Below are 25,495 nucleotides of genomic sequence, written 5' to 3'. Positions count from 1 at the left end.
AGTTTAAAATTTCTAGGATGGTGGAATGTGTTGAAGTTGGAATGGTTTGAATCAGATTAAAAATGTGGAAGTTTGAAGCACTGATTTCAACGGGAATTTCCCCAAAATTTCGGGAAAAGCGGGAATTTTTTTGAGAATGGTAATAAAAAAAAACTTGAATGGAGTGAATGAGTTGAATGGTTGGTGTCGAAATTTTTCAAATCTGTCAAGAAATGTCAAAGTAGTAACATGTTGAATTGAGAAATGGTAGTACGGAATTCCTGGAATTTCGGGAAAACCGGGAATTTTTCCAGTACGAAAAACAACTTTGGTTTTTTGTCCGGATTAAGAGGAATGTTTTGACGGTGGAACGGTTGAAATGCGTTGAAAAATGTGGATGGAGTAGTCGCCAGAAAAAAGGGTTGAAAAAGGGGTTTTCTCCAAATTTTGCAGCCCTTGTGTTTGGATGTTTGCCCCTTGTCCACATGTTGAAGACCCCAAAACTAGAAGTATGGCAGAGAAATAAAAGTGATTTGTAAGCAAGCAGAGTCATTGACGGACTGAAGGAGTTAACTATAACACTACTTATTGTCTTAAAAACAATAGACAAATCTGGAAATGATCCTCGTCTTGCAAATAAATAGTAAAACATAATGTGGAATGACTGGGCCTTCCTAGCTTTGCACATTTTGTCCCCAAAGTGGCGAACCACCATTACACATCATTTTTGGGACGTTTTATCCCTTCCACATGGTTGCATCTTTGCAATATTTGTGAAGAGAATAAAGAGAGAGTAAGGGGTTAAAGCAACACGGGGTGAAAACATAGCAGAGGCCGCGTTAGCTACATAGCATGCTAGCATAAGTATTAAACCTGCACACACATGACAAGCTAACTTGGCTAACATTAGCCTTAAAAAGGTACACGCAAATATGTCGAACCGGGGAAAATAGTCGCGTTCGCGTCTTGTTCGAGTCAACGTACGACGGAGTGTTTTTATCTTTCTAAAAGAGACAAGACTTTCACTTTTTTTTTTAACCCCCACCAAATCCGCCCAGCTCGGTGCTAACTAGTTAGCATGAAGCTAACAGCAACGTCAGATGCGAGCAGCAGCAACGTAACATGACCAAAGTGTGTCATGCAATTTCAAATAAAGATACAAAATAGTTCAATAATGTCATCGGAGTGAATGCACTATTATAATATTGACGCGTGAGATTCAAGTGTTTTATTGACAAACATTACGACGCTGTCACCCCCACTCTAAAAAAAAAAGTGGGAGATAACTATACCTCCACCTTTGCGGGGATCCACACCGCGGCTCCGGCGACCTGTGAGCCGCGGGGCATGCATGTCAGAGAGGCGGAATTACACCTGGAAATGTCGGTTCAGTGGCGGGTACTCGGGTAGGCTCACCTCTGTCCTCCGAGTGGGCTCCTTTACGATCCGCCGCAAACGCACCTCTTCTGCCACTCGTAGGCTCTAACAAGAGATGGATGAACCGCGATGTATGGGGAAAAGGGGTGCCGACCGACGGGCGACCCACTACGTGGCCCCGCCGAGTATGCTCTGACGTCGGCGTCTCGCGTTCATCCCAGGCCGCCTTCGCCTCCTCTCCCCTCCCTTCGCCTCGGTAGTCCGGACAGGCGCGCGACTGTCTAGCCCTCAATGGATTCCTTTGCGGGAGCGCGCATACTCATCAGACCTCCACGATTGAACATTGTATATGTGTGAATGCTCCATAGCAACGATAATGTTGTTTTTTGTTATGGCAAGCACATCAAATAAGCAATAATTCCCCCCAAAAAAAATATTAAAAAGAAGAATATTTGATGTAAAGTAATTGGAGCCTTAAATAGGTCAATAATTGTGTGAATGCTCCAAAGCATTCAAACATATGGTTTTCTATTCCAAAATTAATCTATTTTTTCAACTTCTTCAACTTCTTCTTCTTCTCCAGATTTTGGCACCTTCCACATTTTTCCTCCAATTCAAACCGTTCCAACATCAAACTGTTTCCCTTGACAAATTCCCAAAATTCCCAGAATTCCAGGTTTTCCAGGACATTTTTCCCATTCAAAATGAATTGGCCATTTTTCAAACTTCTACCATTTCCACACTATTCAACCTATTCAAACCTTTCAACCTTCAACACATTCCACCATTCTGGAATTCAAACTTTCCTTTTTCCAAGTTCAAAAAAATTCCAGGAATTCCCTTTTTCGACCCTTTTTTCTGGCGACTACTCCTTCCACATTTTTCAACCCACTTTAACCGTTCCACCGTCCAAACATTCCTCTTAATCAGGACAAAAAAACCAAGTTTTTTTAACTGGAAACATTCCCAGTTTTCCCAAAATTCCAGGAATTCCGTAATGCTATTTATCAATTCAACATGGTACTACTTCAATATTTCTCGACCGATTTGAAAAATTCCAACACCAACCATTTCAACTCATTCAGACCAATCAAGTTGTTGTTTTTTACCATTTTAAAAACAAATCCTGTTTTTCCCGAAATTCCCAAATTTTGGGGAAATTCCCATTGAAATCAATGGGACATTCTTCAAAGTTCCACAACTCCCACATTTTTCATCTGATTCAAACCATTCCACCTTCAACACATTCCACCATCCTGGAAATTTAAACTACCTTTTTTCCAAGCTAAAAAAAAAAATTCCAGGATTTTCCTTAATTCCTGGTTTTCCAAAGCCCTATTTCCACCCTTTTTTCTGGCGACTACTCCTTCCACATTTTTCAATGCATTTCAACTGTTCTACCGTCAAAACATTCCTCTTAATCAAGACAAAACCAACGTTTTTTTAACTGGAAAAATTTCCAGTGTTCCCGAAATTCCAGGAATTCCGTATTACCATTTCTCAATTCAACATGTTACTACGTCGACATTTCTTGACCGATTAGAAAATTTTTGACACCACTCATTGAAGTTTTTTTTTTTACCATTCTCCAAAAAATTCCCGCTTTTCCCGAAATTCCCAAATTTTGGGAAAATTCTCATTGAAATCAATGGGACATTCTTCAAAGTTCCACAACTCCCACATTTTTCATCTGATTCAAACCATTCCACCTTCAACACATTCCACCATCCTGGAAATTTAAACTACTTTTTTTCCAAGTTCAAAAAACTTACAGGATTTTGAATGCTCCAAAGCATTCACACGTACGGGTTTCTTTCTTCTTCTTCTTCTTTTCCAGATTTTGCCACCTTCTACCTTCCACATTTTTCACCCGATTCAAACCGTTCCAACTTCAAACTGTTCAGCCTATTCCAAAAATTCCCAGATTTCCCAGTATTCCAGGTTTTCCCCATTCAAAATGAATTGGCCATTTTTCAAACTTCTACTATTTCCACATTTCCCAACCGATTCAAACCATTCCACCTTGAACATATTCCACCATTCTGGAAATTCAAAGTTTCTTTTTTCCGAGTAAAAAAAAAATCCAGGATTTTCCAGAATTCCTGGTTTTCCAAAGCCCTATTTCCACCCGTTTTTCTGGCGACTACTCATTCAACATTTTTCAATGCATTTCAACCATTCCACCGTCAAAACATTCCTCTTAATCAGGAAAAAAAAACAAATTTTTTTAATCGGAAAAATTCCCAGTTTTCCCCGAAATTCCAGGAATTCCGTTATACCATTTATCAATTCAACATAGTACTACTTCAACATTTCTCGACCGATTTGAAAAATTCCAACACCAACCATTTCAACTCATTCAGACCATTCAAGTTGTTTTTTTTACCATTTTACCAAAAAAATTCCCGCTTTTTACGAAAATTCCCAAATTTGGGGGAAATTCCCATTTAAATCAATGGGACATTCTTCAAAGTTCCACAACTCCCACATTTTTCATCTGATTCAAACCATTCCACCTTCAACACATTCTACCATCCTGGAAATTTAAACTAAATTTTTTCCAAGCTCAAAATTTTTTTCCAGAATTATCCAGAATTCCTGGTTTTCCAAAGCCCTATTTCCAAACTTTTTTCTGGCGACTACTCCTTCCACATTTTTCAACGCATTTCAACTGTTCTACCATCAAAACATTCCTCTTAATCAAGACAAAAACAACGTTTTTTGAACTGGAAAAATTCCCAGTTTTCCCGAAATTCCAGGAATTCTGTATTACCATTTCTCAATTCAACATGTTACTACGTCGACATTTCTTGACAGATTACAAAAATGTTGACACCACTCATTCAAGTTTTTTTTTAGCATTTTAAAAAAAATTCCCGCTTTTCCCGAAATTCCCATATTAATGGGAGATTATTCAAAGTTCCACAACTCCCACATTTTTCATTTGATTCAAACCATTCCACCTTCAACCTAGTCCACCATTCTGGAAATTGAAACTTCCCTTTTTCAAGTTAAAAAAAATCCAGGATTTTCCAGAATTCCTGGTTTTCTAAAGCCCTATTTCCACCCTTTTTTCTGGAGACCACTCCTTCCACATTTTTCAACCCACTTTAACTGTTCCACTGTCCAAACATTCCTCTTAATCAGGACAAAAAACCAAAGTTTTTTTAACCGGAAAAATTCCCAGTTTTCCCGAAATTCCAGGAATTCCGTAATACCATTTATCAATTAAACATAGTACTACTTCAACATTTCTCGACCGATTTGAAAAATGTCAACATCAACCAATTCAACTCATTCAGACCATTCAAGTTTTTTGTTTTTTTTACTATTTTCCAAAAAAAAATCCCGCTTTTCCCGAAATCCCCAAATTTTGGGGAAATTCCTGTTGAAATCAATGGGATATTCTTCAAAGTTCCACAACTCCCACATTTTTCCTCTGATTCAAACCATTCCACCTTCAACACATTCCACCATCCTGGAAATGTATACTACCTTTTTTCCAAGCTCAAAAAAAAATTTCCAGGATTTTCCAGAATTCCTGGTTTTCCAAAGCCCTATTTCCACCCTTTTTTCTGGTGACTACTCCTTCCACATTTTTCAACACATTTCAACGGTTCCACCGTCAAAACATTCCTCTTAATCAGGACAAAAAACTAATTTGTTTTTTCTAACTGGAAAAATTCACGGTTTTCACGAAATTCCAGGAATTCCGTAATAGCATTTCTTGACCGATTTGAAAAATTCCAACACCAACCATTTCAACTCATTCAGAACATTCAAGGTTTTTTTTTACCATTTTCAAAAAAATCCTGCTTTTCCCGAAATTTCCAAATTTGGGGGAAATTCCCACTGAAATCAATGGGACATTCTTGAAAGTTCCACAACTGCCACATTTTTCATCTGATTCAAATTGTTCCAACTTCAAAGTATTCCGCCTGTTTGGGAATTGTGTGCTCTACTTCAACAATTATAAATAAAATTCCAGGATTTCCGTTCAACTTCAGCATTGGAACATTTACATGTGATTCCTTCAGGAAAGCCTCGTTAGTTCATAACATTTCTTTCTTCTTCTTCTTCTTCTTCTTCTTTACCAGATTTTGGCACGCTCTACCTTCCACATTTTCACCCGATTCAAACCGTTCCAACTTCAAACTGTTCAGCCTATTCGGGAATCGCGGGCTTTCCCTTGACAAATTCCAAAAATTCCCAGATTTCCCAGAATTCCAGGTTTTCCGGGACATTTTTCCTATTTAAAATTAATTGGCCATTTTCAAACTTCCACCATTTTCACATTTTTCATCTGATTCAAACCATTCCACCTACAACACATTCCACCATTCTGGAAATTCAAACTTTTCTTTTTCCGTGTAAAAAAAATTTCCAGGATTTTCCTGAATTCCTGGTTTTCCAAAGCCCTATTTCCACCCTTTTTTCTTGCATTTCCACTGTTCCACCGTCAAAACATTCCTCTTAATCAAGACAAAAACCAAGTTTTTTGAACTGAGAAAATTCCCAGTTTTCCCAAAATTCCAGGAATTACGTATTACCATTTCTCAATTCAACATGTTACTACTTCAACATTTCTTGACCGATTTGAAAAATTCCAACACCAACCATTTCAACTCATTCAGACCATTCAAGGTTGTTGTATTTTTTTACCGTTTAAAAAAAAATTTGCAGCTTTTCCCGAAATTCCCAAATTTTTGGGAAATTCCCATTGAAATCAATGGGACATTCTTGAAAGTTCCACAACTGCCACATTTTTCATCTGATTCTAATTGTTCCAACTTCAAAGTATTCAGCCTGTTTGGGAATTGTGTGCTCTACTTCAACAATTATTAAATAAAATTCCAGGATTTCCGTTCAACTTCAGCTTTGGACATTTACATGTGATTCCTTCAGGAAAGCCTCGTCTAGTTCATAACATTTCTTTCTTCTTCTTCTTCTTCTTCTTCTTCTTTACCAGATTTTGGCACGCTCTACCTTCCACATTTTTTACCCGATTCAAACTGTTCCAACTTCAAACTGTTCAGCCTATTCGGGAATCGCAGGCTTTCCCTTGACAAATTCCAAAAATTCCCAGATTTCCCAGAATTCCAGGTTTTCCAGGACATTTTTCCTATTTAAAATTAATTGGCCATTTTCAAACTTCCACCATTTTCACATTTTTCATCTGATTCAAACCATTCCACCTTCAACACATTCCACCATTCTGGAAATTCAAACTTTTCTTTTTCAAGTAAAAATTTTTTCCAGGATTTTCCAGAATTCCTGGTTTTCCAAAGCCCTATTTCCACCCTTTTTTCTTGCATTTCCACTGTTCCACCGTCAAAACATTCCTCTTAATCAAGACAAAAAACAAGTTTTTTGAACTGAGAAAATTCCCAGTTTTCCCAAAATTCCAGGAATTACGTATTACCATTTCTCAATTCAACACGTTACTACTTCAACATTTCTTGACCGATTTGAAAAATTCCAACACCAACCATTTCAACTCATTCAGACCATTCAAGGTTGTTGTATTTTTTTACCGTTTAAAAAAAAATGCAGCTTTTCCCGAAATTCCCAAATTTTTGGGAAATTCCCATTGAAATCAATGGGACATTCTTGAAAGTTCCACAACCCCCACATTTTTCATCTGATTCAAATTGTTCCAACTTCAAAGTATTCAGTCTGTTTGGGAATTGTGTGCTCTACTTCAACAATTAATAAATAAAATTCCAGGATTTCCGTTCAACTTCAGCATTGGAGCATTCACATGCGATTCCTTCAGGAAAGCCTCGTCTAGTTCATAACATTTCTTTCTTCTTCTTCTTCTTCTTCTTCTTCTTCTTCTCCAGATTTTGGCACGCTCTGCCTTCCACATTTTTCACCCGATTCAAACCGTTCCAACTTCAAACTGTTCAGCCTATTTGGGAATTGCGGACTTTCCTTTGACAAATTCCAAAAATTCCCAGATTTCCCAGAATTCCAGGTTTTCCGGGACATTTTTCCCATTTAAAATGACTTGGCCATTTTTCAAACTTCCACTATTTTCACATTTTTCAACTGATTCAAACCATTCCACCTTCAACACATCCCACCATTCTGGAAATTCAAATTTTCCTTTTTCCAAGTTCTAAAAAATTCCAGGATTTTCCAGAATTCCTGGTTTTCCAAAGCCCTATTTCCACCCTTTTTCTGGTGACTACTTCTTCCACATTTTTCAATGCATTTCAACTGTTCCACCGTCAAAACATTCCTCTTAATCAGGACAAAAACGAAGTTTTTTGAACTGGAAAAATTCCCAGTTTTCCGGAAATTCCAGGAATTCCGTACCACCATTTCTCAATTCAACATGTTACTTCTTCAACATTTCTTGACCTATTTGAAAAAATCCAACACCAACCATTTCAACTCATTCAGAACATTAAAAAAAAAAGTTCACCATTTTATTTTTTTAATTCCAGCTTTTCCTGAAATTCCCAAATTTGGAGGAGATTCCCATTGAAATCAATGGGACATTTTTCAAAGTTCCACAACTCCCAGATTTTTCATCTGATTCAAACTGTTCCAACTTCAAAATGTTCAGCCTGTTCAGGAATTGTGTGCTCTACTTCAACAATTATTTTTAAAAAAAATCCAGGATTTCAGCTTAACTTCAGCATTAGAGCATTCACACGCAATTCCTTCAGGAATTGCCTCATCGTTCGTAACATTTCTTTCTTCTTCTTCTTCTCCAGATTTTGGCGCCTTCTACCTTCCACATTTTTCACCCTATTCAAACCGTTCCAACTTCAAACTATTCAGCCTATTCGGGAATTGCAGGCTTTACCTTGAGAAATTCCAAAAATTCCCAGATTTCCCAGAATTCCAGGTTTTCCGGGACATTTTTCCCATTCAAAATAAATTGTCCATTTTTCAAACTTCTACCATTTCCACACTATTCAACCTATTCAAACCATTCCACCTTCAACACATTCCACCATTCTGGAAATACAAACTTTCCTTTTTCCAAGTTAAAAAAAATTCCAGGAATTCCCTTTTTTGACCCTTTTTTCTGGCGACTACTCCTTCCACATTTTTCAACCCACTTTAACCGTTCCACCGTCCAAACATTCCTCTTAATCAGGACATAAAACAACGTTTTTTGAACCGAAAAAATTCCCAGTTTTCCCGAAATTCCAGGAATTCTGTAATACAATTTATCAATTCAACATAGTACTACTTCAACATTTCTCGACCGATTTGAAAAATGTCAACATCAACCAATTCAACTCATTCAGACCATTCAAGTTGTTGTTTTTTACCATTTAAATAAAAAAAATCCCGCTTTTCCCGAAATTCCCAAATTTTGGGGAAATTCCCATTGAAATCAATGGGACATTATTCAAAGTTTTCACGACTCCCACATTTTTCATGTGATTCAAACCATTCCACCTTCAACACATTCCACCATCCTGGAAATTTAAACTACCTTTTTTCCAAGCTCAAAAAAAAATTCCAGGATTTTCCAGAATTCCTGGTTTTCCAAAGCCCTATTTCCACCCTTTTTTCTGGCGACTACTCCTTCCACATTTTTCAACACATTTCAACGGTTCCACCGTCAAAACATTCCTCTTAATCAGGACAAAAAAACAAAGTTGTTTTCTGAACTGGAAAAATTCCTGGTTTCCCCGAAATTCCAGGAATTCTGTATTACCATTTTTCAATTCAACATGTTACTACTTCAACATTTCTTGACCGATTTGAAAAATTCCAACACCAACCATGTCAACTTAAGACCATTGAAGTTTTTTTTACCATTTTCAAAAAAATTCCCGCTTTTCCCCAAATTCCCAAATTTTGGGGAAATTCCCATTGAAATCAATGGGACATTCTTCAAAGTTCCACAACTCCCACATTTTTCATCTGATTCAAACCATTCCACCTTCAACACATTCCACCATCCTGGAAATTTAAACTACCTTTTTTCCAAGTTCAAAAAACTTACAGGATTTTGAATGCTCCAAAGCATTTACACATATGGGTTTCTTTCTTCTTCTTCTCCAGATTTTGGCGCCTTCTACCTTCCACATTTTTCACCCTATTCAAACCGTTCCAACTTCAAACTATTCAGCCTATTCGGGAATTGCAGGCTTTACCTTGACAAATTCCAAAAATTCCCAGATTTCCCAGAATTCCAGGTTTTCCAGGACATTTTTCCCATTCAAAATGAATTGTCCATTTTTCAAACTTCTACCATTTCCACATTTTTCAACCTATTCAAACCATTCCACCTTCAACACATTCCACCATTCTGGAAATTCAAACTTTCCTTTTTCCAAGTTAAAAAAAATTCCAGTAATTCCCTTTTTTGACCCTTTTTTCTGGCGACTACTCCTTCCACATTTTTCAACCCACTTTAACCGTTCCACCGTCCAAACATTCCTCTTAATCAGGACATAAAACAAAGTTTTTTGAACCAAAAAAATTCCCAGTTTTCCCGAAATTCCAGGAATTCCGTAATACCATTTATCAATTCAACATAGTACTACTTCAACATTTCTCGACCGATTTGAAAAATGTCAACATCAACCAATTCAACTCATTCAGACCATTAAAGTTGTTTTTTTTACCATTTAAAAAAAATAAATCCCGCTTTTCCCGAAATTCCCAAATTTTTGGGAAATTCCCATTGAAATCAATGGGACATTCTTCAAAGTTTTCACGACTCCCACATTTTTCATCTGATTCAAACCATTCCACCTTCAACACATTCCCCCATCCTGGAAATTTAAACGACCTTTTTTCCAAGCTCAAAAAAAAATTCCAGGATTTTCCAGAATTCCTGGTTTTCCAAAGCCCTATTTCCACCCTTTTTTCTGGCGACTACTCCTTCCACATTTTTCAACACATTTCAACGGTTCCACCGTCAAAACATTCTTCTTAATCAGGACAAAAAAACGAAGTTGTTTTCTGAACTGGAAAAATTCCTGGTTTCCCCGAAATTCCAGGAATTCTGTATTACCATTTATCAATTCAACATGTTACTACTTCAACATTTCTTGACCGATTTGAAAAATTCCAACACCAACCATGTCAACTTAAAACCATTCAAGTTTTTTTTAACCATTTTCAAAAAAATTCTTGCTTTTCATGAAATTCCCAAATTTTGGAGAAATTCCCATTGAAATCAATGGGACATTCTTCAAAATTCCACAACTACCACATTTTTCATCTGATTCAAACCATTCCACCTTCAACACATTCCACCATCCTGGAAATTTAAACTACCTTTTTTTCCAAGTTAAAAAAACTTACAGGATTTTGAATGCTCCAAAGCATTCACACATATGGGTTTCTTTCTTCTTCTTCTCCAGATTTTGGCACGTTCTACCTTCCACATTTTTCACCCTATTCAAACCGTTCCAACTTCAAACTATTCAGCCTATTCGGGAATTGCAGGCTTTACCTTGACAAATTCCAAAAATTCCCAGATTTCCCAGAATTCCAGGTTTTCCAGGACATTTTTCCCATTCAAAATGAATTGTCCATTTTTCAAACTTCTACCATTTCCACACTATTCAACCTATTCAAACCATTCCACCTTCAACATATTCCACCATTCTGGAAATTCAAACTTTCCTTTTTCCAAGTTAAAAAAAATTCCAGGAATTCCCTTTTTTGACCCTTTTTTCTGGCGACTACTCCTTCCACATTTTTCAACCCACTTTAACCGTTCCACCGTCCAAACATTCCTCTTAATCAGGACATAAAACAACGTTTTTTGAACCGAAAAAATTCCCAGTTTTCCCGAAATTCCAGGAATTCTGTAATACCATTTATCAATTCAACATAGTACTACTTCAACATTTCTCGACCGATTTGAAAAATGTCAACATCAACCAATTCAACTCATTCAGACCATTCAAGTGTTTTTTTTTTTACCACTTTAAAAAAAAATCCCGCTTTTCCCGAAATTCCCACATTTTTGGGAAATTCCCATTAAAATCAATGGGACATTATTCAAAGTTTTCACGACTGCCACATTTTTCATCTGATTCAAACCATTCCACCTTCAACACATTCCCCCATCCTGGAAATGTAAACTACCTTTTTTCCAAGCTCAAAAAAAAATTCCAGGATTTTCCAGAATTCCTGGTTTTCCAAAGCCCTATTTCCACCCTTTTTTCTGGCGACTACTCCTTCCACATTTTTCAACACATTTCAACGGTTCCATCGTCAAACATTCCTCTTAATCAGGACAAAAAAACGAAGTTGTTTTCTGAACTGGAAAAATTCCTGGTTTCCCCGAAATTCCAGGAATTCTGTATTACCATTTTTCAATTCAACATGTTACTACTTCAACATTTCTTGACCGATTTGAAAAATTCCAACACCAACCATGTCAACTTAAGACCATTGAAGTTTTTTTTTTACCATTTTCAAAAAAATTCCCGCTTTTCCCGAAATTCCCAAATTTTGGGGAAATTCTTCAAAGTTCCACAACTCCCACATTTTTCATCTGATTCAAACCATTCCACCTTCAACACATTCCACCATCCTGGAAATTTAAACTACCTTTTTTTCCAAGTTAAAAAAACTTACAGGATTTTGAATGCTCCAAAGCATTCACACATATGGGTTTCTTTCTTCTTCTTCTCCAGATTTTGTCACGTTCTACCTTCCACATTTTTCACCCGATTCGAACCGTTCCAACTTCAAACTGTTCAGCCTATTCGGGAATCGCGGGCTTTCCCTTGACAAATTCCAAAAATTCCCAGAATTCCAGGTTTTCCGGTACATTTTTCCCATTCAAAATGAATTGGTGAGGCAATTCCAGAATGAACTGCGTGTGAATGCTCCAATGCTGAAGTTGAACTGAAATCCTGGAAAATTTTTTTAGAATTGTTGAAGTAGAGCACACAATTCCCAAACAGGCTGAATATTTTTATGTTGTATCAGTACGAATCAGATGAAAAATGTGGGAGTTGTGGAACTTTGAAAAATGTCCCATTGATTTCAATGGGAATTTCCAAAAAATTTGGGAATTTCGGGAAAAGCAGGAATTTTTGGTCTGAATGAGTTGAAATGGTTGGTGTTGGAATTTTTCAAATCGGTCGAGAAATGTTGAAGTAGTAACATGTTGAATTGAAAAATGGTAATACGGAATTCCTGGAATTTCGGGAAAACCGGGAATTTTTCCAGTTCAAAAAACAACTTTGTTTTTTGTCCTGATTAAGAGGAATGTTTTGGCGTTAGAACGGTCGAAATGCGTGGAAAAAAGTGGGAAAAGTAGTTGCCAGAAAAAAGGGTGGAAATAGGGCTTTGGAAAACCAGAAATTCTGGAAAATCCTGGAATTTTTTTTAACTTGGAAAGAAGGCAGTTTAAATTTCCAGTCCCTTGGCAAGTTTCACTGCAATAAGGCGCTTTTGGTAGCCATCCACAAGCTTCTGCTTGAATTTTTGACCACTCCTCTTGACAAAATTGGTGCAGTTCAGCTAAATTTGTTGGTTTTCTGACATGGACTTGTTTCTTCAGCATTGTCCACACGTTTAAGTCAGGACTGTGGGAAAGCCATTCTAAAACCTTAATTCTAGCCTGATTTAGCCATTCCTTTACCACTTTTGACGTGTGTTTGGGGTCATTGTCCTGTTGGAACACCCAACTGTGCCCAAGACCCAACCTCCGGGCTGATGATTTTAGGTTGAAGAATTTGGAGGTAATCCTCCGTTTTCATTGTCCCATTTACTCTCTGTAAAGCACCAGTTCCATTGGCAGCAAAACAGGCCCAGAGCATAATACTACCACCACCATGCTTGACGGTAGGTGTGGTGTTCCTGGGATTAAAGGCCTCACTTTTTCTCCTCCAAACATATTGCTGGGTATTGTGGCCAAACAGCTCAATTTTTGTTTAATCTGACCACAGAACTTTCCTCCAGAAGGTCTTGTCAGGTTCAAACACTGATGACATCTATTAAACAAGACAAGAAGCAAGGAATTAAACAGAGACAGAATTAAATTTGGCTCAATGAGGAGAAACACGTACACCTGTACCCTTGTGCAGTGTTCCACGCTCTGACGAAAGATTGTACGCCTCCTTTTTTATTTGGACTTTCCCTGATTACATGGCAACAGCTGTTTCTAGGGGAGGGGGGTCGTAAACAGCCATCGCCTTTGATTACAAACAATATACGGAATGTGTAAGAGTAAGCTCATTTAGCAGATTTACCTAATGCCTTATGCTTATTTTGCATACTCTCTTCACAATAGTGGTTGTTCTTTACCTGAACAAAGGGGAAATTGTGTTGTGGAAGTCGCTTACTATCCGTTCCACTATTACACACGGCACAAGGGCCAAGCTTGCAGTTTTTAACAATGGTTTAATGTCCATAGAATTCTCTCACACTTTCCTCTCCAGCAGGACGTGACTTTTCAGCCACACCCGTATCCTCTCCTCCTCCTGCACTCGGCCGCTTACTGTTAAAGACAACAGATGATTAGATTAACATCTACCACATGTGAAATCAAATCATCCGCCAGCTGTGTCTCGCCGTCAGCACATGCCCCGCCCCCTATCCGATGGTGCTCGTCCTCAGCACCATAGACAGCGGCGGTGATCTTTGCTCCTGCAAGCGCGCTGGCCACACCTCCCTCCACATGTATCACATCTAATTTCACTTTAATCACAAAAAAAAGTGCTTCTTCTTCTTTTAATTTTTATGAACATTGTCTTGTTTTTAAACTTTAGCACGTTAACTTTTTTAGCCAATTTGGTAGCCAACCACCTTAAATTAATTTAACATGGTACTTGACACATGCTAACTGTTAGCATGCTAACTGTTTAGCCGTATGCCTCAGAGTCGGATAACCTGGTCCTTGACAGGTGCTAACTTTTTAGCCAATTTTGCAGCTCATCATAACATGGTACTTGACACACGCTAACTGTTAGCATGCTAACTTTTTTTGCCAATTTGGTAGCCAAACACCTTAAATTAATTTAACATGGTACTTGACCCACGCTAACTGTTAGCATGCTAACTTTTTTAGCCAATTTGGTAGCCAAACACCTTAAATTAATTTAACATGGTACTTGACACACGCTAACTGTTAGCATGCTAACTTTTTTAGCCAATCTGGTTGCCAAACACCTTACATTAATTTAACATGCTACTTGATACACGCTAACTGTTAGCATGCTAACTTTTTTAGCCAATTTGGTAGCCAAACACCTTAAATTAATTTAACATGGTACTTGACACACGCTAACTGTTAGCATGCTAACTTTTTTAGCCAATTTGGTAGCCAAACACCTTAAATTAATTTAACATTATACTTGACACACGCTAACTGTTAGCATGCTAACTTTTTTAGCCAATTTGGTAGCCAAACACCTTAAATTAATTTAACATGGTACTTGACCCACGCTAACTGTTAGCATGCTAACTTTTTTAGCCAATTTGGTAGCCAAACACCTTAAATTAATTTAACATGGTACTTGACCCACGCTAACTGTTAGCATGCTAACTTTTTTAGCCAATTTGGTAGCCAAACACCTTAGATTAATTTAACATGATACTTGACACACGCTAACTGTTAGCATGCTAACTTTTTTAGCCAATTTGGTAGCCAAACACCTTAAATTAATTTAAAATGGTACTTGACCCACGCTAACTGTTAGCATGCTAACTTTTTTAGCCAATTTGGTTGCCAAACACCTTACATTAATTTAACATGGTACTTGATACACGCCAACTGTTAGCACGCTAACTTTTTTAGCCAATTTGGTAGCCAAACACCTTAAATTAATTTAACATGGTACTTGACACACGCTAACTGTTAGCATGCTAACTTTTTTAGCCAATTTGGTAGCCAAACACCTTAAATTAATTTAACATGGTACTTGACACACGCTAACTGTTAGCATGCTAACTTTTTTAGCCGTATGCCTCAGAGTCAGATAACCTGGTCCTTGACACATGCTAACTTCTTAGCCAATTTTGCAGCTCATCATAACATGGTACTTGACAAATGCTAAATGTTAACTTTTTTTGGCCAATTTGGTAGCCAAACACCTTAAATTAATTTAACATGGTACTTGACACATGCAAACTGTTAGCATGCTAACTTTTTAGCCGTATGCCTCAGAGTCAGATCACCTGGTCCTTGACACGTGTTATCTTCTTAGCCAATTTTGCAGCACATCATAACATGGTACTTGACAAATGCTAAATGTTTGCATGTTAATTTTTTTTTTAGCTCTGTGCATCAGTCATATAACTTGGTACTTGAAACATTCTAACTAGTTTAGCTATTTCTTTTATTTGTATGCCTTCGTTTTCTTGGCGCATTCTAACTGTTTTACGGCTTAGCGAACACCAAGATCGCCCCCTTGTGGTAGAAAATTATAGCAGTTAAAAACGGTCTTTCACATGCTCCGATCTTCTTAAAATGTTGGCCACGTTCACACTGCAGGGTCTGATGTCCAATTGGGACTTTTTAATTTTTTATATTCCGTTTACATTAGCAAAAAAAAATTTGCGAGAAATATAGATCAGCTTATAAAAACTTTATAAAAAAACTATCATTGTTTTTCAAAGTGCATCAATTTCCCTGAAAGCCTGAAATCAGGAATTTTTTTAATCATAATTTAAATTATGAAAATTTTGTGGGCAACTTAAACCATTTAATACTGAAAAATAAAGAACTCAATAATTAAATTAAAATTGATCAAGAACATTAATTCAGGAGCACAACATATAAAGCACTTTGACCTACAAAACAAATGAAAAAAACTGTGCCGGTGTTGTTTTTTCCCCCAAAAAACTTCATGACTTTTCCCTGCGACAGCCACAGAGCTTCACTGTGAAACAGCAGTTTGAAGTTCAGCTGCCATCACCTCACTGACAGCAGAGAAGACTTGTTTTTAGTGGTCTGACCTTTAAAAAATGGACTGTCAGTCATTACCCCAACTAACTCGGAGGAAAGATGCTTTGATGCCCGTGCTTGTGTCCACTCAGCATTAGGTGAGGCCTTCTTGAGTGCCCAAAGTCCTTTTCTAATCCCTGCAATGATCTGATCTTATTTCCAACAGGCATGCATACAACATGATACATCACAATTTCCAGTTTCTCTACTAAACATGTTTGAAAAGGAGTAGGAAGAAGCAGAGCTTATTTAATCCTACCATTGTTCCTGGACATAAGAGCCACATTTAACCACAAACAGTTGTGACAGCTGACGTTGAATAAAAAGAGCAGAGGAGGCACATTGTCTTTCTGTACACTTTTATTGTCAGCACTCCACACAGGCACTACACGCCATTGTGCACCGATCACTTTTTGCTCTCTTCCTCCTTGGACAAGTTCTTGATGATCTCCTCCTTCTTGGCCAGGAGGCGCTCCTCTCGGCGCTTGCGGGCCTCCTTGGTCTTGGTGCGGCGAGCCTCAGCCTGGTCACTGAGGGGACACAAGGACAAAACCCGTCAAAATCCAACCCCTTGCGATCATGACAGCAACGTCACAAGTCAGGCTTCAAACTTACGACAGGAGCTTCTTGCGAGCTTTGTCGGCCTTCAGCTTGTGGATGTGCTCCATGAGGATGCGCTTGTTCTTGAACACGTTACCCTTGGCCTTCAGGTAGAGGCTGTGGTACCTAAACACAACACCCACATCAGTCTTCCTCTATTCTAAATCTGCCGCTTCAAAGCCATGGACCTACATGTGCCTGTCGATCTTCTTGGACTCCCTGTAGCGACGCAGCAGGCGACGCAGGATCCTCATACGGCGCATCCAACACAGCTTCACGGGCATACGGGCGTTGGCCGTACCCTTTCTCTTACCTGGACACAAGCAGTGGGAAAAAGCTCAGCATGGTCGCGGTCACTTTCAATATTGGTTTAGTTACACGACAAGCGTACCAATGCCCGTGTGTCTTCCCTTGCGACGAGCCAGAGTGTTCTTGCGGCAGCGGGCCCTGGAGTGGACCGTGACGGGCTTGCGGATGATGAGACCATCCTTGACCAGTTTGCGGACCTGCTGGCCTGAGAAGCACAGAGAGGAAGATGAGGAGATGCTTTCTACTGAAGAACAGAAAATAACTCAACCAGCGACTCCATGTAAGCCTCCATAAACCTTATATCAGTGGTTCTCAAATGGGGGTACTTGAAGGTATGCCAAGGGGTACGTGAGATTTTTTAAAAATATTCTAAAAATAGCAACAATTCAAAAATCCTTTATAAATATATTTATTGAATAATACTTCAACAAAATATGAATGTAAGTTCATAAACTGAACATCAAATCAAGTAGGCTATTCCAGTCATTACCATAAACCCAGAGTTTCCCCCATGCCATGATGGTTTGACCCTCACTAAAATGTCTGTCAAAAAGAACTGTGAAAAGAAATGCAACAATGCAATATTCAATGTTGACAGCTAGATTTTTTGTGGACATGTTCCATAAATATTGATGTTAAAGATTTATTTTTTTGTGAACAAATGTTTAGAATTAAGTTCATGAATCCAGATGGATTTCTATTACAATCCCCAAAGAGGGCACTTGAAGTTGATGATTACTTCCATGTGTAGAAATCTTTATTTATAATTGAATCACTTGTTTATTTTTCAACAAGTTTTTAGTTATTTTTATATTTTTTTTTCCAAAATAGTTCAAGAAAGACCACAACAAATGAGCAATATTTTGCACTGTTATACAATTTAATAAATCAGAAACTGATGACATAGTGCTGTATTTTACTTCTTCATCTCTTTTTTTCAACCAAAAATGCTTTGCTCTGATTAGGGGGTACTTGAATTAAAAAAATGTTCACAGGGGGTACATCACTGAAAAAAGGTTGAGAACCACTGCCTTATATCTCAAACTTTGTTCACAGAGTACCACCTCAGAAAACATTCTGCTCTCCAAGTATCACCAACATTTCAATACAGTAGCATAATAGTCTTAAATATTAATTACAAACAAAGCAGCTTATATTTATTAAGTATAATTCATATTTTTGACCACTGTGACACTGAATATTTTATCAAGTGATTCATTGGCATACCACTAGATGGAGCCCGCGTCCACACTTTTAGAGAATCACTACATTATTCAACACATGAGCCAATAATGGACCATCAGAAGGTCCATTTGTGTTTGTGATTAAAATTCAATTAATTGTGCGGCATTCCTGTCAACTCTGACCGGCAATCCGGCACTGGAAGACGTCCGTGTACAACCAAAACAATTCCTATTGTTACACAATGGCGAAGCAGCCCATAGAAGACACCAGCAAATTCTATACGTCAATTCATAAAATTACTTAAGTTGTTTATTTTGTACAATATTTACTTAAAATGTTGGTTTTCTGTTTAAAAGGCATGTTATCGTAAAATTATGCTATTTTAGGGGCATCAAGACGGCACAATTAAACTTCATTTAATTTCAATGGGCACCACTGATTTGAAATACCGGTGTTGAGTTAGGAGCGCCAATTCAGCACATTAAGTTGAAGTACCACTAAGGCTAGGCAATATGGCAAAAAATGATCACTATTATTATTTTTTGAATATCATCCAATCTCAATTATCACGTTTCTTTTATTAAAGCGGATTGTCCCGTGCAGGATTATAGCGAGTACCACATCCCTACTGCTTACTACTGCAGTATCGTGTAAGACATTTCCACCATGTTTGTTTGAGATAATATATGCCAACAGCTGACAACTGTCATTTTGTTTAAATCTATAACTGTGCCTACTAGAAGTGAAACAGTACAGGTAACCCACGCTACAACCTGTACCTGGTTTTAGGGGCACGGTTTGCTGCTTAAAGTAAAGAGAACTTTTTATCCTGTCAAAATTGTTTTGTTGTCACCACAAACATTCTTCAGTAAACCAACTATAATTGGTGTAGTGAATACAATATAGACTTTTATTTCCAGTTAACATTTACTAACCAACACTTCCAAATGGTAAATTATTTGTATTCTTTTGATTTGTACACATCAGTGATTCTCACCAGTGCTTTGGCAAACGGCGAGCAGTGACCCACATTGTGGAGTTTTTAAAACTCAAATTCTGAATTTCATATTGAATGAAAATACATGAAAGTGCGGTTTGAATTTGAGCTATTGTAAAATATAATCAAGTCAAAACAAGTTTAAGTATTATTTCAGGAACAAAATGTTTTTTTTAATCCACAAACAAAAGAACTAAGTGTCTGCAGTTTTTTTGAGTACATGTTGTATCAGAGAAGTGGACTCTTTGCAGACAAAAAAAGTCTGATCTAAATTACTTGGACATAAAAATGCCTTTTCTGATTAAATTAGTGGGTGTGTTGATTCTTCCAGTAAGGACCAAAACAGTCACAGACGTTCTGTGAGTGCCTGCAAGTCCGCATTCAGGGCAGAATTACTGTTGAGCTGCAACAGATATTGAAAATAAATTGTGTCATGCTCCCAGTGCCACCCACACTGGTTAAAATGTAAATTAGATAATAATGGGTTTCACTATGTAAAGCACTCTGAGTCGCTAGAGAAAAGCACCATGTAAATATAATTCACTTCACATCAAGTCACTGCGCCTTTTAAATTTTGTGCTTTTTTCTATGCTGGTGTAAATCATATGTCTTTATTTTGTTATTCTGTGCTGCACTTTCAGCTGTGTAGGGAGAAGAGGCACAGCTGGAAGAACATTCATTACGTGGTGAGGAAACTGACTTTCGCGGAGGTGGAACAAGATGGTCGCGCTTAGACACTTTCATGCAAACGTACACAAACACACAGGATCACAGCCAATAAAGGTGGATTGTTCCGTGCAGGATTATACCAAGCATTGTTGCTTCCTACTGTTTACCACTGCGGTAACTTCTAACAAATTTCCACCATGTTTTATCGAGGAAATATGTGATCAAACTCAAATTAATCGCGATCAACGACCACGATCATATAATCGTCAAGCAATAAGTGCCACTGTGTGATTTGTGCGGATATCAAATCAGATCAATATTGGTATCGGCCAATGCTTGAGGGTAGAATTTTAGGAAACCTTTAACTTTGGCTACGGTGAAACACAGGAGCAGAGTGGAAAGCTAATAGATCCTCTCACAGAGTTAAAATATTTAGATGCATTTCGGCTTTGCAGTTAAGGAAAATTAGTTAGAAAACATAATACAGTTTGCAATATTGCCAGACGGCGATCATCTACTGGTAATGTTGTCCCGATACCTATATTTTGGTACCAGTACCAAAATTATTACAATACTTTTCTAAATAAAGGGGACCACAAAAAATTGCATTATTGGCTTTATTTTAACAAAAAAATCTTACGGTACAATTAACAGATGTTCCTTATTGCAAGTTTGTCACTAAATAAAATAGTGAACATACAAGACAATTTGTCTTTTAGTAGTAAGTAAGCAAACAAAGGCTCCTAATTTAGTCTGCTGACATATGCAGTAATATATTGTGTCATTTTCCATTCTATTATTTTGTCAACATTATTAAGGACACGTGGTAGAAAATTAATTCTTAATCTACTTGTTCATTTACTGTTAATATCTGCTTACTTTCTCTTTTAACATGTTCTATCTACACTTCTGTTAAATTGTAATCATTTATTTTTCTGTTTGGATGCTTTACATTAGTTTTGGATGATACCACAAATTTGGGTATCAATCCAATACCAAGTAGTTACAGGATCATACATTGGTCATATTCAAAGTCCTCATGTGTCTAGGGACATATTTCCTCAGTTTATAAACATAATATATATATTTTTTTAAACGAAAGATGTTGTGATGCCAAAAACTATCGACGTAATCATAGTAGTATTGACTAGATACGCTCTGTACTTGGTATCATTACAGTGGATGGATGTTAGGTATAGATCCACCAGTGGTGTTTGTTTACATATTGACGTCAGTGAGCTACGGTATGTTGTGCAGCATGTTTAGCTCTTCCTCGTCCTGCAGGCATGATACTTGTAAGAAACTTACTTTATTTGTCGCCATGGAGACCAGGATTAGCGATTTAGAAGTAGCTAAAACATTGCCAACAGCGGATGGACATTAGCCGCTGGCTAGCTAACCATGTCTTAAAGCACCTCTTCCTGAGGGCGTTTCAGTGTTATAACTTCACTTTTGTCAGTTTTTAAGCCAAAATGCGTCCGTTCTCCCTTTTCTGTCTACACACTGTCTGCTAGTAAAACCAGCAATGGCAGGACGTGACAACGAAGCGCGCGGGTCTGGGTTACTTTTCAGAGGCGGTATAGTACCAAATATGATTCATTAGTATCGCTATACTATACTAATACTGTATACCGTACAACCCTATCTACTAGTCCAGAAATACAAGCAACACAAGCAGTCACTAGATGATGTAAGCCATGCCAAACATCAGTTTGTGAGGCATTTCAATCAAGTTTCTCATGACAGTATGTATTTCAGCATCAGGGTTTTATTTACTGTAACATAAGTAGCACTTATTTTCCATTATTGCCCATTCATATTTTTACACCTTACTGCAATAATATTGTACTGTAGCCCAAAAAAACCGTGACGACGACGTACTGTGAGATTTTCATCATTGAATTCCTAATATCGACTGGGAAGACTTTCAATTTGAGCTTAATATAGTCTATACTCAAATGTATTAAAATACCCCATGACTTTTGGACATCCTTGTCCTTTTAAATTTGTAAATAATAGAGCAGGGGTGTCAAACCTACGGCCCGGGGGCCGGATCAGACCCACAAACAGGTTTTATCTGGCCCGCGGATGAGTTTGCTAAGTACAAAAATTAACCTGAAATTTTTGAATGAAAGAAACTGCTGTTCTAAATGTGACCAAAGGATGTCGCAATAGCAATTATTTGTAGATGATGCTACGTATGTACAAAATAAACCACATGATAGTGTGGTTTATTTAATGCAACTCTATCCTCCTTCAAAACCGCAATAAAAGAACACATCCATGCAACTACAACCCTAGACTAACACCCTCCCCCCACCACCACATCACACCTCCCCGGATTGTAAATAATCAAATGTATAAACTTGTTCTTATGCTTTCTGAGCTCACTATGTTCACTGCTCGCTGTACATATCCTACGAAGTGAGACCTACACTGTTACAATGTCCATTTCTCAGGTGATATAATTGTTGATGACTGAAGTGCTGATAGCAACCCAACCTAACCCCCCTGCCCCGAGCCCCTCCACATCCCACCCCCCGGATTGTAAATAATTCAATGTATATACTCTGATGATTAACTTGTGTGATGACTATTATGCTGATAGTATATATTCGTACCATGAATTGATTAACGTGGACCCCGACTTAAACAAGGTGAAAAACGTATTCGGGTGTTACCATTCAGTGGTCAATTGTACGGAATATGTACTGTACTGTGCAATCTACTAATAAAAATGTCAATCAATCAATCAATAGTACATCAGTTGAGGAAAATAATCAAACTACATAATAACATCCTGTAATTTGATTGTGATATTTTATCTTGATAGATTGAAAATGAACACCAATGAGTTGACTGATGAACATTATCACATAATTTATTCAGAAAATATCAATAACGACAAATAAAGATAGAATACCGTATTTTTCGGACTATAAGTCGCAGTTTTTTTTCATAGTTTGGCCGGGGGTGCGACTTATACGTTAAATTATTAACACATTACCATAAAATATCAAATAATATTATTTAGCTCATTCACGTAAGAGACTAGACGTATAAGATTTAATCGGATTTAGCGATTAGGAGTGACAGATTGTTTGGTAAACGTATGGCATGTTCTATATGTTATAGTTATTTGAATGACTCTTACCATAATGTTACGTTAACATACCAGGCACGTTCTTAGTTGGTTATTTATGCATCATATAACGTACACTTATTCAGCCTGTTCACTATTCTTTATTTATTTTAAATTGCCTTTCAAATATCTATTCTTGGTGTTGGATTTTATCAAATAACTTTCCCCCAAAAATGCGACTTATACATGTTTTTTTTCCTTCTTCATTATGTATTTTCGGCCGGTGCGATTTATACTCCGGAGCGATTTATAATCCGAAAAATACGGTACATAAATAACATCCTGTAATTTGATTGTGATGTTTTTTTTTATCTCGATAGATTGAAAATTAACACCAATGAGTTGACTGATGAACATTATCACATAATTTATTCAGAAAATATAAAGAACGACAAATAAAGATATAATAATATGAACCGCAACATCCATCCATCCATTTTCTACCGCTTTTCCCTTTTGGTGTCGCGGGCATGTAAGTGTAAAAAAAACCAACAACATTATGATTTGTACAATTTCCGAATGTGCTTGTTCTATTTTTAAACAAAGAAAACAATCTGAAGTTGTCTTTATTTTTAAAAGAGTCTGCTCATGCCCTTCTTGTAAACAGCAAGAAGGGCATGAGCAGACTTTTTCCTGAGGAAGCTTAGGTCCTTTAATGTGTGCAGCAAGCTGTTGGAGATATTGTATCAGTCTGTTGTGGCCACTGCCCTTTACTTTGCAGTGGTTGGTTGGAGGAGCAGCACCAGCAAAAGGGACTCAAACCGGATTGATAAACTGATCCGGAAAGCCGGCCAAACTATTGGCACGCAGTTGGAGGCGTTTGTGTCAGTGAGGGACAGGAAGACACTGGACAAACTGCTGGCCATCATGGACAATCCTGCCCACCCACTCCACCTGACAATTAAGGGACAGCGGAGCTCATACTCCAACAGGCTCCTTCAGCTTCCTTCCCGCACTGTGCGATTCAAGAACGCCTTCATTCCGCACTCCATCCAGCTGTATAATCACTCGCCATACAGCAATAGATGATATCTGCCTTTTACCTGACACCCGACATGTTAGCTACTTCTCTTTGTTTTTAATGTCTATTTTCTGCTTTTGCTGTCACATATACTGTAATATTGTACATGGTCATTGGTATGTATTGTATATGTTATAGGCATAATATAATATATCTGTATATATAATATACTGTACACATATGTATATATTCGTATATATGTTAGATTTTTTATCGCTATATTGGTCTATTTATACCTGCATTGTCCTTTCCATCCTTGTAACTGAGCTACTGTGTTGAACAATTTCCCTTGTGGATCATTAAAGTTTGTCTAAGTCTAATTTGACCAGTCCGGCCCACTTTGGAGTAGATTTTGCTCCATGTGGCCCCCGATCTAAAATGAGTTTGACACCCCTGTAATAGTTATCAGCATAATTAAATAAAGTTATATTGTCTTGCCCGATTGCAGCTGAGATAGGCTCCAGCACCCCCCGCGACCACAAAAGGGACAAGCGGTATAAATGGATGGCTGGATGGATGCCTTGGTCAACTTACGAGAGTTAGCATTGGCGATCTCGTTGGTCTCATTGGGGTCCAACCAGACTTTCTTCTTGCCGCAGCGCAGCACGCTGGAGGCCAGCCTCTTCTGGAGCCTGAGCATGCTTGCAAGACACAAAATAAACGTTTGGTTACATAGCACCTATCTGAAGATAAACAATAACTACACATGCAGCTGTTTAATTATAAGAGGCCTCCCCCCACATGTTTAGCGGCTAACTCGCTAGCCGGGGTGACAACATGGCGGCTAGCTGGGCTACATCGTGTGACGTGACGCTGCGTTACAAGTCATTGCCGGATTTTGGAAGAAAGCCGGCACTCGGTATTACCGGAGAGCCGCAAGTTACCTTTCAATTGGAGGATTTTGACGTGTGAAATGAGTATTTGGGCAGTTAAATTAGTGCTTTTTGCTCCGCTATCGACGGCGGTCCTACCTCATGGCTGCTTCTTGAACAGGAAAAGGAAGGGCTCGAGCCACAGGCGGGAAGATACCATTATGGAGGAGAGTCCATGTCGGCTCACGAGAAAAACTTCATTAGAACTCGAAGAATGTTTGCTTTTATTGATGCCATGAACATAGTCTATTCTATAAGTTATCATCCAGATGGATACATTGATTTAGTTTGGGTATGTTGTGTGTTTTTAGTTTACTATTTTTGAGGGCCTCCCCTTCTTAGCGTAATGGTATCGACCAGATCCGTCGAGATGCATTACTGGTGACAAAGAGATGCAATCTACTTGTTTACCGCTAGAGGGCACACATGTAAGCCATATATTGAATGCAAC

General features: G+C 37.9%; 2 protein-coding genes across 4 annotated transcripts in view; both read right to left on the bottom strand.

Moving 5' to 3' along the window:
• Positions 1-1,643, bottom strand: part of znf652 (zinc finger protein 652) — a 63,208-nt gene extending 61,565 nt beyond the window's left edge. The window contains exon 1 of one of the 2 annotated variants that reach the window (XM_062050059.1): positions 1,396-1,643. The gene's annotated coding sequence lies outside the window, so the exon portion shown is untranslated. Of the gene's footprint in view, positions 1-1,271 lie in introns of both variants that reach the window. The other variant, XM_062050060.1, reaches the window with a different exon arrangement.
• A 14,948-nt stretch (positions 1,644-16,591) lies between these two features.
• On the bottom strand, positions 16,592-25,190 carry rpl19 (ribosomal protein L19). 2 transcript variants are annotated; one of them, XM_062050057.1, is made up of 6 exons: positions 25,144-25,190; positions 24,707-24,813; positions 17,241-17,363; positions 17,042-17,162; positions 16,865-16,975; positions 16,592-16,779 (listed from the first exon to the last, which is right to left on the bottom strand). In XM_062050057.1, exons 1-6 carry the CDS (start codon positions 25,146-25,148, stop codon positions 16,656-16,658), a joined length of 591 nt encoding a protein of 196 aa, XP_061906041.1. In that variant the 5' UTR covers positions 25,149-25,190; the 3' UTR covers positions 16,592-16,655. The 2 variants fall into 2 exon arrangements, with proteins under 2 accessions (XP_061906041.1, XP_061906042.1); XM_062050058.1 differs by having other exon boundaries at positions 25,057-25,170.
• Between the last annotated feature and the right edge of the window lie 305 nt (positions 25,191-25,495).

The sequence above is a fragment of the Entelurus aequoreus genome, linkage group LG06 (genome assembly GCF_033978785.1).
Source record: "Entelurus aequoreus isolate RoL-2023_Sb linkage group LG06, RoL_Eaeq_v1.1, whole genome shotgun sequence".
Taxonomy (NCBI): domain Eukaryota; kingdom Metazoa; phylum Chordata; class Actinopteri; order Syngnathiformes; family Syngnathidae; genus Entelurus; species Entelurus aequoreus.
The sequence above is the reverse complement of the archived record's forward strand: the minus strand, read 5'-3'. Positions and strand labels throughout refer to the sequence as shown.